The sequence below is a fragment of the Eschrichtius robustus genome, chromosome 9, assembly GCF_028021215.1.
Source record: "Eschrichtius robustus isolate mEscRob2 chromosome 9, mEscRob2.pri, whole genome shotgun sequence".
NCBI lineage: Eukaryota > Metazoa > Chordata > Mammalia > Artiodactyla > Eschrichtiidae > Eschrichtius > Eschrichtius robustus.
Window position 1 is genome coordinate 32,291,775 of NC_090832.1, and position 16,446 is coordinate 32,308,220.

Sequence of the window (16,446 nt, forward strand, 5' to 3'; positions counted from 1 at the left end):
TCACATAAGTCTGGAAGTACTTGCCATCAGGAGTTGTACTTCATTCATTACGGACCTGGGGTTTAAGGAGTAGAATTGTGTTGGCAAGAAAGGGTGTTAGTCATCCCTACAGATCCACTGTGTGCTGTGTTCTTCACGGGACAGCATCACTTGATGGGACACATTCCTGAGTTAGATGTTCTTTCCCAGAGAAATAGACATAAATATTAAGAATTACTAATGGTAATGGATTGCTACTTGGCACTTCTGGCTTGGAGCAAGAATTCAGACATATGTGTTTATATAAATGATTTAAGTTAATACAAATAAATAACCTTTGATATACACTGAAAACAGCTGCGTTTTTGCTCCGGTTGAGGAAAACATTATTCATGAATACGTGAATGAGGATTTATTCATCTTATCATTATCATAAAGCTTGTATATAGGAGGGTTTATAAATAATGTTGATTTTTATTAGAAAGTTTAGGCAGCACTTTTTGGACCAAATAATCATACTTAATGAAACGAGATATTAAAATATATAGTTTTAAAGTTAAAAAAAAATCCGTAAAGTCTAATTTTGTTCCCTTTTTCCCCCACAGGCTTGTGTCTCCAGAGCAGCCACCAAAAGCCAAATTCCTGACCTTGGGGTCCAAATTCCGCTATAGCGGCCGTACCCAAGCGCAGACCCGCCAGGCCAGCACCCTCATTGACAGGCCGGCACCGCACTTTGAACGCACTTCTAGTAGGCGGGTCTCCAGGAGTCTAGATGGAGGTAAACACGTTTATTAGGATTCTGGATTCCATTAATCTTTCTCTAATCCAGTGGGATCAGAAAATGTTGACCGACTTATTAATAAGATCCCCAGAAATACCCTAGAGGGAGAGCCATTTTTTTTTCCTGAGTAAATAAAATACTATTACTTAACACTCATAAGAAAATAATTTTATAGTGTTTTGAAGTTGTCATTCTGAACCTAAATTTTCTTGGCACTGTAAATACACACAAATATTAGTTGAGTTCTTGTTGATGAGATGTTGGACAAATGTTTTTACTGATCTGACTTAATTGTGATATATGTTATGTGACTTAATTTCTTGAACTTGTTAGTTAATGGCAAACATGTAATTCCAAGGCTTTTTGGTGTGATAGCATATATAGAACTTTTATTCAAAGGAACATAAAACATTCATTGCATCATCACATTTTTGAGTTTAAAAACCCTTACTAAAGCTTAACAGACATTCTAGCATATGGGAAACCATTCACAGCTTCAAAGGATTAGTTTAAATACAATGTTTAACAAAAAGGAAATATAGTGTGTTCATCTGTTCTTACACCCAAGGAGAGACATGTATAAATTTGTATAAATTTTTTCTATTGGAATTCTCATTAGCTACATATATGTAGTTTTTTAATAAATTACACATGGAAATAAATTGATGTTGCTTCCCTTCATTTTATATATATATCTTATTACCTGTTTAATTTTGGGTTAATAGCAGGTTTCCTGTAAAAGAGCTGAGGTTAATTTTATATTAGAACACTTTAAAAATTTTTTTTTTCTTTCTACCTAATAGGAAGTAATTGGTATGGATACCTTTCTACCAGAAGTAGTTCTCCAACATTTTTTGGCTGATGAATCTCAAAACATATATACAAAAATAGTAATGCTAAATTGGAAAATTTCTATTTTACTACTGTTTATCAGCAAAAACCTGTTTTTGATTGTTATTACTGATATCTTTCTGAAATGCGAACTTGAACAACTTATGTTTCAAATAATTAGCTAAACAGATTGGATATTCTAATAGATAAAAATCTTCTCTCGGTAGTGAAGGATTGACACTCCTTGGCCTTGATCTATTTTTCCTGGAATAAACTTAGAAAACAGATCCAGGCAGACACACAGAGATAGTTCCCAAGTTCTGTTGGTGGGCATTTTGGTACATATAGTTATTGAATCTTGCTTCTGGAGAATCTTTCATATAGTTTTATGAGACCACAGAAAAAAATGTGCAACAGAATCATAAATTGTGGTTCAAATAAATGTCCACATTCCCAAATGCAGTGATTTAAATTTAGTGAATTATTACTGCATGATAGTTGTCAGAGTATCTTTTAGCTCATCAACAACTGAGTACTTTTTCCAAGTAAATCCAAAAAATGTGCCCGGTTATGTAAATATTTCTCAAGTCTTGCCCCTTGTCACAGAGAATTTATACAAGTGCTGAATAAATGTGATCAATGTCATTTAATGCCTGAGAGAAATCATTCCTCTTTCTGGAACACTGTCCTTTTTAGCCTTTGTTTTAAACTATGAGGTTTTTTATAACTCTTATGTTGCGACTTTTAGAGCTTAAAAAGAGCAGTAAACCACTGCTTTTTCTTTGAGGTATATAAACTGTGCTCCAGGAAGCCCACCATCTTGTATGGGCAGTTAGCGCAGAAGGTTATAGTGGGTCCGTATCTGAAAACAATGATTTTCACAAGTAGAAGCAACAAACATGGCACAGTAATCCATTATTTTTCCTTTTGTGTTTTGGACACTGTAATTCATCAGATGGGCAAGCCATCAAAAGGATTATTGTGTTGTTGTGAAAAATAGGAGGCTTTTCATGCCAATACATGACCAGACAGCTAGGGAACTATTTGGATAGGGCTTATGTTCTTTTTTTCCCCCAGAGCAAAGCTAGGCTGTAACCTGGTACTGAGCTTTATTTTCCCCACCACACCATCAATATACCTTTTTTTGTTGTTGTTGATATGTGTTATGTTTTCTTTCTCCTGTTTTTAAACAGGCTATTAAAATATATAAATATTCTTCACTTCAAGGTTTGACAAATTAAGTCTTTTAGTGATTATGTAGAAAATAAAAATCAATGTGATATCTAAAGATCAAATATCAAAATAAAAATCAGTTTAGGATAGCTATTTTAGAACAGTGAGATTCCAAGATTGCACGATCAAACCAGAAAGGAGGCAAATCAGTCATTGAGAGCGCTAACACCCCCGATGCATGTGAGAGCAGGGGAACTGATGATTTCCTGAAAGTGGAAAGTATAATCAGGGCATTACAGATTGGGTCATTGGGGAAGGAAGGCATATCGGAGGAAGAACCATTTCAGTTGAGACTTGAAGGATGAGAAGGAAGCAGCCATGAGTAGAACAGGAGATAAAGCATTCCAGGTAGCAGGAGTAGCAGGTCTGAAGATCATAAGTTTAGGGACAGCTTGATACATTCTAGGAACAGAAAGAAGGCAAGTGTAGTCAGAGCTGACTAGTGATAGGGAGAGGTAGGCTGGGAGCAGGTCACACAGGGCCTTGCAGGCCACATTCTCTTGGTGCCGAACGTGGTTTTTATTCTAGGAAACCATTGATGGGTGTGTGTTATACATACATACACATGTGTACACATTTATACAAGCACATATGTGTACAGTGCTATCTTTAAAAAAAAAAAAAAAATCACTTGATGCCATGTCCAGAACAATTAGAGAGGATGAGAGAGGAAGCTCAGGCCGACTGGTCAGGAACAATCCTGTGAGAGCCGTGGTGGTTTTGTCTCAAATGGTAGTAGACCTATTAGCCATTGGCACCATAGGTTCTGTGCCTTGGGCCTGTAAACTTCTCAGGGTTCTACACGGTTTAAGACCTGACAAAAATTATTAGCTGCAAACTGAAATCATTAAGTGTTTAACAAAAGTATGCAGGGTCAATATTTTGCCAACTTCATTATGTAAACTTTAAATTGGATATTCATTAAAATTTTGATATCATTACATTTGAAGCCATTTCTAGGTCAGGGTTTCTCATTTTGCAGTAAATCTCTGAGTGTAATGGGTGCTTAGAAACCGTAATCATAGGTTAAAGAGTCACTCATACTCATATACTTTCCAAGGAAAAATTGTTAAAATCTTTTTAAAAGTCAAAAAAACCCTAGAAAATAATTATATTTAATGTATGATGTGAATTCATTTTAATATTTAATATGATTTGTTGTGGGCTTTCCAAAGTATGAGTGTTTAAGAGCCGTGAAAGTCTTAAAAGGGACCTGGGTGGTAAAATAGAGGTGGAAGGAACTGGCCACATTTAGAAATACATCCAAGGACTGTATTGGACTTGCTGGTTGTTGAGGGGTAAAGGAAGAGACTTCAAGGTATCTGACTTGAATAACTGGGTGCAAGCATGAGAGTGTATTTGGCAAAAAGTCAAGACTGAGAAGAAGGAGGTTTTGGACAGGGCAGGTGAAGGGTGTGGATTAAGAGGCTTCTAGTAACACATAGATTCGAGGTCTAGGTGTTGCCCAAGTTCAGTATGGTGGGTCACACACAGTCTCTGCCCTCCAAGAGCTTGCAGCCTAAAGTTAAACACTGGGTTTCCCTAGGGGCATGGGGCCAGAGCAAGCCACACTGTGTCAGGAAAGCGCTTTTTATGCTGGTGAAATGACCTCAGTGGTTTCTTCTTTGGGGAAGAAACTACAGATGGACAGAGGCTTTTGCCGGTTGCTACTCACTTTGCCTTGTTGAGATTTGAGGCCATCTTGGGTTGATCTGCCATATGACAGAAATGTCAACACGATATATGTTCCTGCACATCTGTAGGATAGATGAAGGGAACACATAGGTCAGATTTGCTAAGGCAGAGGGTTTCTATGTATTAGACTTACTGTAGGTCAAGTTGAGGCATTCAGGAGGGAGGTTAGAAAAACGAAAAATATAAACATAGAAGTTGATTCTCTAAAATCTACTCTTACTGTCTTGTTGCAATTTCGACTGGTGTTCTAATTAAAGGTCCCTTTATGGAGGAATTCTTAAAACTTATTGAAGCAAATCATTTTAATAACTAGGTAATTATTTGTTGCGATAGGTAGATTCAGAAATAAGTTCAGGCAAGATTAAAGAGACTCCGGAGAATTAAAATACTGCTCACATTGTAATTCTGACATAGTGCCCTGACTCTGATGTTTCATCTGGTCTTAGAGCTCCTTCTACTGGCCAATTCTATGATCAGTGTCTATCCTTCAAAAATCTGTGACTTGAGAGCTTGGTCTAATTTATTGGGTTACAATTCAGAATACTTCTAGAGTTTATTAAAAGTTTAAACATGAGTTTATTTGATATGTTATTTTCATGATCAAACAGTGTTCCCGTTTCTATTAATTGTCTATAAGGTGCCTGTTTATCTGGGAAGGGGGGTGTTCATCAAATTTTATCGCTTAAGTGTTCTAAAGCAATCCGTATGATCATTCTCAACTAGCTCTGATTGGTATTGTGGACCGAAGTCTTACGAAGGATTTTCCTGGCCCTGCTGGGGAGATTTCAGCACGTGGCCCTGGAGCTGTGAGCCCTGCTGTGGTACAAGATGGTGATGGCAGCAGGGACATTAGAAGCCCAGCTAAAACCCCACATGTGCAACTCACTGAAGGAAAGGTATGGTAAATTAGTCGAATACGTGGCTTTAAATGTGTACTTAGACAAGAGGCTGTCTATTGCATTTGTTGTTTCAGAACTCACATATCTTTTAGAATCAGTCATTGTATGTTCTGTGTTGATAAAATTTCCCACTTTTCAAGTATGTGTATGCTCTTGCTGGTTTGGACTGAGTCTCTAACCTTTTTCTGGTTGTTGTTCAAAACAAAATATTTCAGCGTAAGTTACCTTAGTGCAAGCAAGTAATTTATTGGTCTTTTGTCCATCTTTATGATCATCCTATTTAATTAAGCCCCCAATTATAAATCTGTGATGATTTGAAATTCATATTTGGTTTGTTTCAAGCAAATTTTAATGTGTAGCCTATGTCTTGATTATTCTATTGTAGTATTGACTTGAATTTTTTGAAAGAAGAAAGGTGGTCTTTATGAAAAATATGATTTTTCATTAATAATCTACCACTGATGAAGAAGAAAGTTTTAAGTAATTGTTTTTTGAATACTGAGTGAGAAGATGGTGTGTTGCTTTCAGTCTTCTTTGGTGCGTATACCATAGTGAACAGAGAAGTAACCTATATTGTGTTTTCAAACTTGTCGGGGTTGTTTTATATTACCTTGGGCAAGTATAGTCACTTAGAAGTTGATTTGAAGTGGCTTTGAGTTCTTCAGATCTCTTTTCCGTGTCTGCACAAAGCAACTTTTGAATGGGTAACATTGGAAGTAAACATGAAAAAGAAATGAAATCATCCTGTGGATTTATAGTGTTTTCAAAATTTTAACTTTGAAAAATTTAAAGACGTGCAACATGAATTTATAAAGAACTTGCTTGATGAGGTAACTGCCAGTGTCTCAGGATTTCCTGCACTGACAGCCCCCAGCCGCAGCAGAGAGGAGGGCTCGGGCACCATGGGGGCCCTGTCTTATGCTACAAGGACAGATGCTTCTGGTAGCACGTGCCATTAGATCCTCTTCATTCCTTTGTTAAAAAATTTGTGAATATCATATTCTGCAAAGGATTTGGTTAAAAATTAGTTTAGAATAACAGGAATCACAGCAAACAAGGTATCTATCAATAACTGAAAAGTTGTCAGGATAGGTTATGATTATGCTACCAAGACACCCAGGAGTGGCTACTTACATCGGAAACAGGAGAGCTGAGAATCTCAGAAAGTCTGTGTTCCATTCTGCCTAGATAATGTGATACAAAAGAAAAGTTCTTTTAAATTCCAAGGGAAATTCTGCCTGTTTTTGGTAAACGACTGGCCTTTTCACTAATGCTTTCAGTGTTTGTCAGCGACCAGGTTCAAAAGTAATAATGCTATTTGAGTTTCATAGGATCCGTTTGCAACCAGTTGAAAAATAATAATTAAATCAACCTATTACCTATAAATTGTATGTGATAAAAGTAGTCCAGTTTTCTTGTTTTATAAATGGATCGTTTAATTCAGTTTCTAATGACACTGTGTTAATACAATCCTTCTGAGTAAACGTTTTCACTAACTACCCATTTCTTGTTCTCTCCTCTTTCTCTCTCTTGCTTTTGGTTCTCCTTTGAATGTATCCGCTGTGTAATTTCACATTCAACCATGGGTTTGCTTGGAGAATAGCTTATTTCCATGTGCCCACCTTCACCACTCATCCACTGTGCTTCATCTCTTTCCCCAAATGTGTTGCCAGCCCCTGAGATGGACTTGCTTTCAGACATTTCGGAGGAAGACCCCTTTGGGGAGGCCGATCAGCTCACACTAGGCAGCTTAGAGCCCCCTTCCACGGGCAAAACATCAGAGCAGGGGGGTTGTGATTCTGGCTTGGATCCTCTTGAAGCCCCTCCCGAGACTGACTGTCCTCCCACCCACGAGAAGCCTCTAAAAGAGGCTGAGAACAGGGATTCAGAGTTTGGGTACTTCTTCAGTTTCTGCAGACGCTTTCCACCTCGCTTCCCCTCACTGCTCGATGAGGATGGGTACCTTGCCTCCCCCAGCCTCCCCAAGGTCTGGGTCTCCTTCCTCCCCACCGACGTCCAGCACTATGTTCCCATCACCTCCCCTTTGTTCCTTCCCTCCCTCATCCTCATTTTTGGGCTCCTTCTCTCTGCTTCTCAGTCAGTGCCTTTTTCTCTCACCTTTTCCCTTCCTCTGGCTCTATCCCTCTACTATCTGGAGGCAAAAGCCACTTCCTTGACTGTTTCTTATGACTGTGACTTGAATGACAAAACGGAGGAAGAGGAAGCAGTTGCTGGCTCTCCTGCATGAGCTTTAAATCTGTGCGGTCAAGAGCACTCCACTTCGTCTTATACCCTTCCTAATGTAGAGTGTAAACATGTGCATAAATTCCATCACTGGTTAACCTCAAACTAATATCTGCACACTTTCACACACATCGTTTTAGTACATGAGAAATAAGTGTAATTAAACACTTTCCCTCCACTGATATTAATTGACTAGGTCCACACATTCTAAGTTAAGAGCAAAGTTGTAGGATTATTTTATAAATACCTGAACCATACTAGGCCATAAAAACAAGGAGAGGGGGACCTATGTTGCCCTTAATAATCTGTTTTGGGTCTGTCCATTTTGCAGATAAATGTTAATGCTGTTCCTTTAGGATGGAAACTTTATTTTGATATAGAACTTAGGATGCACTGGACATAACTGTAATTGATATGTATTAGTAGAATTCCTTAGTGTTATTATTCCTCTGTTAGAAAGCCAAGCTTGTTCTTGCATTTTTGAGGATGCATCTGTGACCTTTACTCCTGACATGCATAGGTCTAATCTCAGAAACTCCTTGTCTCCCTATTATTGTAGCATTTGGAGCCCAGATGAAGTTCAGGTAGTTTGTTTTCTTTTCTTTTTTTTTTTTTAAACTCAAAATCATATATAAGAGTCACCATCACGTATTTTGTAAGGAAGATACTATTCTGTTATCTTTTCTTTAAGAAATATGTGTGAAAAATGAACCATAGTATTTTGAAAATTTAGACTCTGTAGCACTAAGGTTGGACTGGACCTCTTAGTGTTCTTTTATTTAAAGTTAGGTGTCTGGTTTGATCCGAGGATTTTTGCCCCAATATAGGGCTACCTCTGCAGTACTAAGCAGTGCTCACATGTATAGTAGTTTTTGATTTGTTTTGCTAAATGTGGTCTGGGGACTTAGTGTCCCATATCCGTGGTTACTATTAATACATAAAATAAATCACAAAATTTAGAGCAAATCTAAAGAAAAATGTGAAGGTAATTAGGCATAGTGGGAGAATCCATGATTCCTGAAGGTTACCTGAAGAATGCCAGATCGACATTTTCGAGAATTAAGTGCTGACCAAGGAATTGGAAGATGATTCTTAGCAAATTGTTGAGTGGCTGTGTCTAATTTTTCCCTGCTGATCAAAAGATACTCTGAGTTCCCTGCTTACCTCTCAAAAATGCTTGAATAGTTTAAAAAAAAAAAAGCACTTTGAACTCTCGGATTTGACACTGGCATTACAGTAAAGAAGAAAAAGAATATGTATAATCCTGCTATAAAAGAACATGTAAAGGTTAAACTATTTTCCTTTGGTATCTGAACCAATATTTTCCTTTTATGCTGTTCCCTTCCATGAGTCAATAGTCATCAGTATTTATGTTAGTTTTAAATGTACAGATTAATTCTTTGGGTCATTAGATAACTGAGAATTGTCCAACTATGAAAAAATATTCTTGCTTAAAGAATTTTATGCAAGAGAAGTGGCTATAAAATACAAGAATGTTTTTAACTACCCACCGTTTTATATGAAAGTAGCAAAATAAACCAGTTTCCCCCCAAGGAAAGAAATCTGTGTTAAAAAACTAAATAATAGGGTGAACATTTGTCCCTGATAGAAAGTGAAAGCCAAAATTTACATCATCACACTTTGCCCTCACCACTAGTTGATGTAGATGTTTCAAGTTAGAACAGATTGAATTATGCCATTTTTACACTCTCATGTTTTCACTCCTGAGTCAAAACATATTAAAAAGCAGCGCATAATCTAGGGACTGAGAAAGAGTGAAGCTTCCATTCTCCATTCCACCTTTGCAAAGGACCATTTCCATCATTTGTACAGCACTGTAGGTGAAGAAAGACCAAAGTGGCTTAATAGTCTGCATCTTCTGAGGGCCAGACAGTGAAGGTTGGTAATGCTGGTTCACCATTTAAGTTCAAATACAGCTTCTTTGCACTGATGGTAGCATTTTCCACTAATACTCCCCTTCTCTCTGGCTGCTTGCTGGGTGACTTCCAGGCGAAGACGGAAGAGGAGGAAACGCAGCTGGAGGAGGTGGATATTTTTCCCCCAAAGTTAAATACCTGGTAGCTGCTGCCTGCCATTATCATTGTGCGGGAGGTGGAGCACTTTTAGGTTAATTTGTGAGTTTTGCTCCTTGTAGCTTTAGGTTCTTAAGGTTTTTATTCCTCTTTTATTTTAATGTCTTAGACTATCCAACTCTGAGTCATTTCTGGTGCTTGCTGATTGATACACTTATGTTTATTTGCCTTTTCCCCCCCTGTGTGTGATTTAATTTCACAGAAAAATTCCTTGAGAGTAGAAGGGGATAATATTTATGTCAGACATAGCAATTTAATGTTGGAGGTTTGTATAATTTAAGAAAACAACTCTGTCCTAATGGCTGCCAGGCTGCTGTGAACGGGGGGGTCACGCACAGGCCGGCTGGCTGGCAACTTTCAAGCACAGTGCACGAAATGCATGGGGGAGGTTCACCTTGGGAGTGCATGTTACCAGTCCAACTTTGTTCTTTTAAAGTGGCTTAGGTAGGAATATATCTACTAGAAGTTCTCAAAGTGACAACTGGGAAAAAAAAATTCTGTGTAATCAAATGAATAAAGTTTTTATTCATTAATCTTGAAGTTCTGCAAGTATACCTATTTTCTCCTAATGGGCTTTCTCCAGGGTTTAGAGTCTGAAGTAACATGATCCCATCCTTAATACACATTCACCAAAACAGATATTTGTCGATCGGCATTAAGTCATTTGGCCCTGTGTCCACAATTTTTTTTTTTAGGTGGGGCGAGAGAGTGCCAAAATCCATGCAATTAGGAATGTGGTCCACTTAAAATCTTCCATTTGAGAGTATGCTAATTTATGGGTTTGTTTTGATTAAAAAGAAAGAATAAATGAAAGAAAGTAAGAAAGAAAAGAGGAGGAAAAAAAAAAAAACCTAGCCACCCAATTAGGAATGTAAAATGTATTGTATTCCCCGTGTCACACGAGAACGGTTTTTTGTTTCTTTTTCCCCCCTTCTTTTAGGGTAGTACATGGCAGTGTATTCAGTGGAGAACCGCAATCCTCAGTAATTTGACTAATCCGTTCGGTTGCTTTCAGCAGCTTTGATAACTGTTGGAAATGTATTTTTGCATAACTTACTAAAATGCTCTAAAGTGTAATACGTAACATTGCTTTGAACAAATGCAAGAAATGTGCCTGATCTCAAGCCACAGTCATTTTTTCATGCCATGCAAAGATTTTTAGATTTTCATGAGATTTTGCAAATGGCGATAGCAGCTCGTAGATGAGCTACGATGCTTGTGCATGCATATGGAACATCTAATTTAATCAGATGCATGACCTGTTTCTCTGGGAGGAGTGGGATTGAAAGCTATAATCCACAGGTGGCCCCATGATTTTTGAAATATAAGAAAACGTTTAAAATTCAGTTAAAACTGTTTTCTGAATACTGCCTTTTATTTCCACAAATATCATTTCTCAGGGCCAATCTAAAAAATCCCACAAGTGACATTTGTCAGGGCCTATTTCGGTGAAAATTGACCTGGTAGTTTTCCTCGCATCTTTTTATAAGGACTGTTTGGTACGTGGGTGGCTGGAGCCCGCATTTGTGCTTGGCAAGTACGTGAAACCAATATGACATTCATTTATTTTAGAGAAAGGCCAAACAGAAGCAGCCTCTGGAAGCTGTTCCGTTTATTCCATAAGGATTAAAAAACATTGCTGGAATTTCCTGAAAAAAGCCAACCGTTGGTCCCCCTACCCCTTTTATTTGGGATGATCCTGGACTGGATTCCTGTCAGGCCAAATGGGCTCTGAGTCCACCTTTCTCTATTTTCACTTGCTTCATTATATTACAGCGTGCAACTCTAGTAGTAACCCTAATCAGAAAGGTAAATTTGCAGGAACAAAGTCATGGGCTGCATTTCAAACCCAACTATTAGAAAGAAGGGTGATTGGCCATGTTGAGTATTAGTTCCATAGCCTCTTTCTACTGATTTCTTAAACAAATCTAAACAGGGAAGAAGTCAGAACCCTTTAAGACAGGAATCACAAAAAAATTGCACATTGGTTTTATTTTCAAATTTGGACAAACTCATATTCCTAGGTGATGATATGGCTTTTGAGACTTGGCATTTTTCTTGCTTTACTGTGTTTTTTTAATCATAAGTTTACTTTGTCTTATTTTTTTGGTTTCATTTTTTATTTTTATCCTATTGGGTTTTTTTTGTTTTTTGTTTTTTTTTTCCTTTTGGATTTTCCCCCCTTTATTACGTTACATATTGCTAGGACCTGGATAAGGCCCAGGAGGAAATACTGAAACACCAGGCTAGCATTAGTGAACTCAAGCGCAATTTTATGGAATCCACACCCGAACCACGCCCTAATGAATGGGAAAAACGACGTATCACACCTCTGTCCCTACAGACACAAGGGGTATGTCACTAGCTATTTGTTGGCTGTATGTCTCAATCCAGCTGTTCAGTAAAACTTAGGTTGCTAATCTTATTATGTTGATTCTCAAGAAGTTACAGAATGTTCCCTTTTTTAAAAAAAAAATGTAACTGCTAATAATTTTTAAAATACTAAATATTTATTAATAATGTGTAATACTTATTGACGTAGTTCTTGGGTAAATTGTATGAGTTTCGAAATACCTTTAGAATAGTTTCACTATTTTACTCAAGTAAATTGGTAGTAATGAATTGTTACATAGGGCGACTTAGAAACTGACGTATATTGTATTTAGTAAGTTAATTATTGACTTCTGAAATAAGAGAGTTTGTTTAATAATTAAAGAATTAGTAATTAAAGGGATGTAGGAATGTACACCATATTTAGAATGGTTTAAGGTAATTACTGTGAAGATAGTTAAATTTAGCTTTAAAGACTGATGAGCCCTGTTGAAAACTTGTAAAGTGTTAATTATACAACTTAATACTGAAACTTCTTAGTAATGAAATGTAGATTAGTACTTTAAGAACATCTTCACCCATAACATCTCTCCAAACTCATTCTTATTCTTTCCATGGTTTATTTCTCTTCACCACCACTATAAGCATTGCCTTTAGCATATATTCTCAAAATATTTCTTCATTCTCATCTATATCTGTTTTTTTTGATCCTGCAAAATCTCTCCTGTTGTCAACCAAGAACTTCATGGGCTCGTTTATTTTACTTGAGGGAGACAGTGATCATACTATATTTAATACGCAGTTTTAAAAAGTGTGTTCAGGTGTTACCCTACAATTTACTCTTTCCTCTTTTCCTTTCACCCCTCTCTTCTCCTTAAATTCATCATCTAGTCTGACTTGAATGTTACCAAATTGTAGGCGTTTGATTTAGATATTCTTAGGCTATTTTTATTCACCTTTTCTTAAAAAGCAAAGCTGTTGGTTACTTTAAATTTCTCAGTTTGTGACAGTGAAAGGAAAACAGCTCTTTAAAGCAGATGAGCAAAAGTAATTGCTAAAAACTGAAAAAGCTTTTGACAATATTAAGATTTAAAACACCATAGCAGGGTCTTCTGAAGTTGTATACAACTTTAATTCTTATTTTCAGCTTTTCTGAAGATGTTGCTGTCCGTATTTCAGAATCAACTCTAGAGCGTTGTGTTTTCTGGGGGAACAGTGTCTGATGACGTGCTGGGATTGTGTCCTCCCTTTATGTGCCGCTTCATCTGGTTTGTTCCGCTGACCCACACAGTCGTTTTATGTCTGTGTTGCTATAGATGTAATGTACTTGTCTTATTTGTTGATCATGTCTATTGTTTAAAACAATAGAGCAAAGGAGACCATCTTTTCAAGGATATTTTATCCATGACGGAGAAGCATCAGATGGCGGCCGCATGGACAGTTGAAGAGAAAGCCCAGGAGGCAGACAAGGTGTTCACCTTGCATCCTTGGATCTACTCTTGCTTTTTCCCCTTTTCCTTTATTCCTGTCCACAGCCATAAGATACTCCTTTTTCTTTGTGTATCAACCGAAATTTTTAAAAATAAACTTTTGAGTGCTTAAAAAGTAAAATAGAAACATAGGATCATTAGATGAGAAGCACCACATTGCAAAAGTACTTTATTTGGAAATCCACAGTTTGAAATGCAGACATCTCAACCGATTTAGGTGATAAATGACCCCTAATTTTGATGGATGTGGCTGGCAGTTGGGAAACCATGATTTCACACGAAAATGCACTGTTTGTACAACGCACACTGTGGTGGTGTTAGAGTAACGAATTATGTGTGATTTAGGTTACTGTTTTATTAATTACATTTGGAAACCTTTTGAATTTTTATTTTTAAGATTTTCAATGGGCTAAAAGATTTTGGTGTATGCGAGCAGCCCCTCAGATCTCTCTGTGCTCCTGCATATATGAAATATCTGGCATTACTAGGGAAGTTGGCTTTCCGTTGCGTTTACATTGTTATTCTTCTATCTCTAGTGATTTTGCTTAGCCAGCCGGTCAGCTTGTTGTTTGTTGGGACTAGAATGCTTAGAGTCTAGTGGAGGAGATAGCAGACATGCAAATTAGTAACTAGAAAATTTGGAGCGCTAAGAAGTGTTAAGGAGACGAAATACTTGTCGAGTTAGAAGGTGATTGGGAAGGCTTGGGAAGAGATAGCATTTGAGTTGAGGCCTTAGTGATGAGAAGGAGGTGGACGTGTGAAGTTTTTTCCATGTGTAAGGAAGAGCAAATGCAGCCCCAAGACAGGAATTAATTTAAAGGACTGAAAGACCAAATGACAAGGTCTGAAAAAAGTCAAAGAGGTCAGACTCCAGATCTTGGCAGGATCTTCAAGAACATATTAACAATTTGGAGTTACGTTATAGGAATGATGGGAAACCATTGGAGAGCTTCAAGCTGAGTAGTGCTATAATCCCACGTGTATGACAAAGACCCCTCTGGTGCTGGTTGAGGAATGGATTAGAGAGGATGGGAACGAGAGCACAGATCGGAATAAGGAGAAAGTGTTTCCCTTCCACCAAGTCTGATTTTGTTAGTCGGCAGAGAGTATTACTCATAAGAACATACAGTGGCATGGTGGGGGAGGCAGATTAAGTGGAAGATGAATCCTTGCGCTAAGAGTATCTGAGATCTGGTTGAGATGAAATATTTCTGGAACACTGCAAATGAGAAACATAACGTCATAAAGCTAAACCAAGTGACATCTTTATATACTTTAAAGGTTAGCTTGAAATCCAAAGCCAATCAGATTCTCCGTGTAAAATGATGACTTTAATATCATATGCTTTGAAATATTACATAGTTTTGAAAATCTGTCCTCCTTAGAAGCGAGTCAGATGACATCATTTGATCAATTTAAAATGATGTCTTTGCAGTAGGAAACTGGAATTTTGGTGAAGATGTTTAAAATGATCATTTTTTCTGGATGTCATCGTTTAGGGGAGTGTACGGTATAAACCATGTACAGTGAAAACCATCCATTCGTTATTGTAGAAGTTACATTAAAATGATGTTATGTGAAATTTAAATCTGGAATTTATCCACTGTTCAGCTCCTACACGGTTTATCTACGCTTGAAGTTACTGCTTCTTTCTTATTCTTTTCCTCTCCAGCACATGCAGGAAAATACGTATTTATTTAACACACATATGGACTGTTGTAACTGCAATCATCCATTCACCCAAGAAACATTTTTTGACCACTTACACTGTATCCGCCCCACGCCAAATAACACTTCATTGCTATTAGTTGAAAGTTAAGTCTACTGGAGTGTTTTGACTTTTAACAGAATATCTTTTAAATTTCTGTCTTTGTTGCATCTTCATTTTGCTACTTAATTTTTCAGGGTTTCTTGATTATCTTTAAAGTGCAGTCCTTAATAAAATGTAAAATAAATTATGCATAAGAGTATAATTTGCAGGTTTTCCAAATGTCTATAATATGTGTTTTATAGATTAAAAAAAAGAACAGTAATAGTTTCTTGTTTAGAAATCAGTACATCAAACTTTCAAAATGGTTTCAGTACATTATGAATAATTTTGAGAGTAGAGCAGAAAATTGGAAACCAAATCATTTAGTCTTTAATAGGCAAATAACTATTGTATATCGTCTTATGTATTGTGAGAATTATGACACACTTGAACTTGTATAAAATATGAGTTTATATTTTATATAGAAACTCCTGAGTCTAGTAGAGATTACATACACTGGACTTTTAAGGTAATTTTGGAGATATTTTATTGAATAATTAGATGCATGGCACTTATTTAAACTCCCCAGTGATCTTTTACCAGCTAGGACACCATCTCCACCCACCGGACCCTAGGGATGGTGTAATTATGGAGACTGTAATTAAGCTGAAATTGTCCAGAAGCTTTTTTTTTCTCTCCTGAGTATTGTGCTTGCGCACCTCGCCCTCCTCATCTCCTGGTACCTAGCCTTCACCCCAGTTAGTGCACTGTCCCAAGGGGCATCCCAGAATGCCATTCATTTATTCATTCATTTATCTGTCTTTAAGATCTCTGAGCAGTGGGTTTTATTAGGAAGTATTCTTGCACACATCTGACGTGAGGGGGAGCTTCATGGTGACTCTTAACCATTGTCATTCTAGGTACCTGGGATAGTCCCCAGCTTTCCTGTTGTGCCCTCAGGCAGATTACAGACTGTCATTTAAGGGCCAGAAATATGAAGATTAAATTCGCCTTAATAGCCTTTCAGGGATAGATGATTTTTCCCTTGCGCAGAGTTTCCCCCTCTGAGTTTGTCTTCCTGTTAAGAGTTTTTTTTTTTCTTTACCTGTTTCTTGTTGAA

At 37.3% G+C, this 16,446-nt stretch overlaps 1 protein-coding gene across 16 annotated transcripts in view; it reads left to right on the forward strand.

Annotated features, from left to right (window-relative positions):
- The window catches only part of EPB41L2 (erythrocyte membrane protein band 4.1 like 2), a 279,077-nt gene that overhangs the window by 163,433 nt on the left and 99,198 nt on the right, over positions 1-16,446 (forward strand). For 12 of the 16 annotated variants that reach the window (XR_011074932.1, XM_068551035.1, XM_068551030.1 and 9 more), the window contains 5 exons: positions 585-757; positions 5,243-5,415; positions 9,958-10,020; positions 11,962-12,108; positions 13,455-13,556. Coding sequence is in view for 15 of the 16 variants with exons in the window: in XM_068551035.1 (XP_068407136.1) it covers positions 585-757; positions 5,243-5,415; positions 9,958-10,020; positions 11,962-12,108; positions 13,455-13,556 (658 nt within the window). In the remaining variant the exon portion in view is untranslated. Of the gene's footprint in view, positions 1-584; positions 758-5,242; positions 5,416-9,672; positions 9,709-9,957; positions 10,021-11,961; positions 12,109-13,454; positions 13,557-16,446 lie in introns of all 16 variants that reach the window. The other 4 variants (XM_068551037.1, XM_068551040.1, XM_068551041.1 and 1 more) reach the window with 3 other exon arrangements.